Consider the following 3,982-nt stretch of genomic DNA (forward strand, 5'->3'; position numbering starts at 1 on the left):
ATATATATATATATATATATATTTTTTTTTTTTTTAACCTGCTTCACGTATACGAAAGATTTTTGTTTAACGTTTTTTTATTTTATTTACTGTTTTAGTCGTTTTAAATTCTAAAGAAATCTGTGATTCCTTTTAAGTTATTTAGGCTGACATGTTCGTTGCATGTATGGTTTCAAAATATTTTATATGTTTCACAAAATTAAACATATGTGTTCAAAGGGGAAAAGTTCTTGTTTTTTACCCAGAGATTTAAAATATTTATATATATTTCAAAACAATCTATTTAAAAACAGTGAAATTTTTTATCCAGGGTTATCATATTGTCAGAATCTTATACCAGCCCATGCCTAATATACATACACACACAGGGGCATAGCAACTGGGGAATACGTCCCCCTCACTTTTAGAGACAGACCATATAAAAACCAGTGGTTACTAATTTTATGAACGTAAACTTTTCAATCTCGTTCAGCTGTTTCTACCCCCCACACTTTTAAAATGTCCGCTACGCCCCTGCACACACACATTATATATACAAACCTATAGATTTACCACATAGATAAATAAAAATGAAAAAATAAACAGAGGTTATTATGTTTGTATAAACAAGCACAAAAAAAACGTTGACATTGCGCATTTATAACATCATAAGAAATGTTATTTATTTCATGTCACTGAACTGATCCGAATGTCAATACAATAGTAATACAAAGAATGAAAACAAAACAAGCAACAATATGAATACATGATCCTCAGCAACTTGAGAACCGAATCACCAGCAAAATTGTCAATGTCCGCGGTGCCTGCTGGGAAACGATATGTTGATCCAGACCTTAATCTTAATGATTTGGTCCAAATCCTCTACATCTTCTTGCCTTTATTCAGTTTATTATGCCTCCAAATGTGTTCCTTCCTTATTCGCCTCCAGTATTCCCAACTGTCTGGTTCCAGTTCATTGAGTTGTTTGACTGGGCCGAGGTTTAACTGAAACAACCTGAATATATGGGGGGACCAAAATGAAACTATTAGTTTCATGAAAGTTATTATTGTAGCTAACATGACATGCAATAAATGCAAAGTAAAAAACACATTCCTACCATTCTGGATACTCCTCCTTGGGTTTAATAGTAGGGTCTTCACCTTGTTTAAAGACATTAACCCCAACTGCATATGTGCAAAGCCTTGCTGGATCCTTGCAGACTTCTGGACCTTTCAGAACCTCCTTTACCATTCCTTTCCCCTTCCCTTTGAATACTAATAAAGACACGAATAATATTTAATAAACATGAATAAAGGAAAATTCAATAAAAAATTAAATATAACGTAAATACAATACAATTTAATACAGCAATAAGTTAAATGTTGTGAAAATTGGTCCTCCAAGGTCAGAAGTTGCAGGCTAATGTTGACATGTTTGAATATACTATTAAATCTGTACAAAAAGGAAACATACCTGGTTTCTTAGCATAACTACGGGTCTGGACGAGAAGAGTGTTACAAAAAAGATTATTATAAGCATTCAGAACAGGCAAGTTTATCCTTTTGAAAGGCTGTAATACAGTATGTGCCATTGTAGCTTTACGTATCCTCCACCATGCTGTCTGAACTGCCCATGAAGGAGAGACGCGTTTCCGGAAGAAGCTAAAACACGCATGCGCACTGCATAAATCCAAAATAAGGCCATGCTTGCTCAATTCTCACATGTGACTGTTTTAATAAAGCTTTTCCAAAGTACATAACACGGACAGCGTATGAATTTATAACAAACGACTGGTTGGAAAAAGCAACAAAGCAGAAATAAATAGTTGTTAAAGAAACTCGTTGTTCACTCCTGTCCTCTAGAGGGCAGTAAATCCGAGGAAAATTGATAAACAATCCTGTTGGGACGCAAGCTAGTCTGACACAGACAGAAGCTGAAATGTCGGAGTACAAGTCTGTCCAGAAAGGCTCTTTAAAACTAAAAGGGGTTTCTTTACCAAGTAAAAAGTGTGTATTTGTTTATGTTAGTTTTTAATATATCAAAACAACTATTACGATATTTATTTTGGGAATGTTTTGCCATTGCCTGACACGCCAGCTGTTAGCTGTTATGCTAGCTCTGTGTTGTTGATCGACTTAACATCGTTGTTAATGTGATTAATTGTCATGTTGTGTTGTTTTTTTAGGAAAAAGAAGAAGAATAAGGAAATGAAGCGTTTGGAGGAACAAGTTTTGACCACTGAAAACGAAGAAGGAACTAAAAAAGCTTATGTTGACAAAAGGACACCAGCACAGATGGCATTCGACAAAATACAAGAGAAAAGGGTGAGTATCTATCTATCTATCTATCTATCTATCTATCTGTCTGTCTGTCTGTCTGTCTGTCTGTCTGTCTGTCTGTCTGTCTGTCTGTCTGTCTGTCTGTCTGTCTGTCCGTCCGTCCGTCCGTCCGTCCGTCTGTCTGTCTGTCTGTCTGTCCGTCCGTCCGTCTGTCCGTCTGTCTGTCCGTCTAGTCATCTATCGACATTGCTCTTTAGCTTTCTGTGAGATTAACACACTATATTCTATCTTAAATATATTTTTCTCGTTAGCAAATGGAAAGAATCTTGAAGAAAGCCTCCAAAACACACAAGAGAAGAGTTGAGGTAAGCATCAGTATTGAGATTCATGTAAGTAACAAGTGGTTATTTGGTTATTAATGTGTAAATAAGTTATTTTTGTTGTGTTACAGGATTTCAACAGACACCTGGACACACTGACAGAGCATTATGACATTCCTAAAGTCAGCTGGACAAAATAAATATTTGTGGATTTTCAGTTTTATGCTTCAATAGCATATGGGCTTGTTTTTATTTTCTTGTAATTAGTGCTGCAGCAAAGTCCAGAGTGATTTTAAGTTTTCATTTAAAATTTTAAACCTTTTTGGATGCAGTCAACCTCTTTGTTTCTTTTTCTTTTCTTTTCTTTTTGAACACATTCAAGGTTCAAATGTTTGTGAAAATTACATTTTGTAACTTGTGGTTCAATTATGTATTTATGCTGTTGATTGGCTTTTGTTTATTGCAAGGCTTGACTGCCAAATAAATAGTCCAAACATGTAAAGTGGCTTCAATTGAAATTTATGACAGAAAATGTTGATTCAAGAGTGATACTTTGTAACATTTGTGCATGTGACTGTACAAGTTTCCTTAATAAAATTCATTTAAGCCAATTATTTTTAATTCAGAATAATTACGTAAAGTCTTTAAATAATGGTCTAATAATAACGGAGTGGAATCCATGCCTGGGGTGTCCAAACTTGGTTCTGAAGGGCCAGTGTCCTGCATATTTTAGTTGCAACCCCAATTAAACACATCTCAACCAGCTAATCAAGCTCTTTCTAGGTATACTAGAAACTTTTAGGCAGAAGTTGAAGCTTAACTGAGCACTACGCCGGCCCTCCAGGAATGAGTTTGGACACCAACCATCCCAATTTTATTTGATTTCTAAAAAATAACCAAAAGGGAACGCTACGTTCTTGATGCATAAACTCTCAATTTGTAAGTTACAAAAAAACATTTAATTTACCACTGTGATCTGATAATGCGTGTTAGCCTTTTTAACTCATTTAGTGACACTATGGAACAGCCATCTTACTGTGTCTCAAAAAGACACTCAAACCATTTGATCTGCAGTTTTAAATAATTATAACACATTTCAGTGAGAAAGCTGAACAAACAGATAACTTCTAAGACATGGTAGACTCCCCTGTGTGGGTAGTCAAACAAGAGTGGTAGATACCAGTCTCTTTAAACAGGTCACCATAAACGAACAAACTGTAGAGCAGGTCTCAAATTTTAAGAATTTAGGCACAATTATTGACAATAAACTGAATTTTAATTGTAATGTAGAGGCAGTTTATAAGAAAGAAAGTCAGCGCCTCCATCTCCTTCGCAAGTTGAGAAGTTTAATGCAAGTACACAGACTTTAAACATGGCATATAGATCATTGATAGAGAGTCTTC

At 35.2% G+C, this 3,982-nt stretch overlaps 2 protein-coding genes across 2 annotated transcripts; one reads left to right on the forward strand and one right to left on the reverse strand.

Annotated features, from left to right (window-relative positions):
- Positions 1-633: 633 nt before the first annotated feature.
- mrpl54 (mitochondrial ribosomal protein L54) lies at positions 634-1,638 on the reverse strand. Its single transcript, NM_001346276.1, is given in 3 exon segments — positions 634-994; positions 1,098-1,254; positions 1,454-1,638. Coding segments are annotated over 3 exon segments (408 nt in total). The 5' UTR covers positions 1,572-1,638; the 3' UTR covers positions 634-861.
- Positions 1,639-1,905: 267 nt separating this feature from the next.
- Positions 1,906-3,190, forward strand: fam32a (family with sequence similarity 32 member A). Its single transcript, NM_001002203.1, is given in 4 exon segments — positions 1,906-1,986; positions 2,166-2,304; positions 2,571-2,624; positions 2,711-3,190. Coding segments are annotated over 4 exon segments (330 nt in total). The 5' UTR covers positions 1,906-1,918; the 3' UTR covers positions 2,780-3,190.
- Positions 3,191-3,982: the final 792 nt, after the last annotated feature.

This window comes from Danio rerio, chromosome 22, assembly GCF_052040795.2.
Source record: "Danio rerio strain M-AB ecotype USA chromosome 22, GRCz13ab, whole genome shotgun sequence".
Lineage (NCBI taxonomy): Eukaryota > Metazoa > Chordata > Actinopteri > Cypriniformes > Danionidae > Danio > Danio rerio.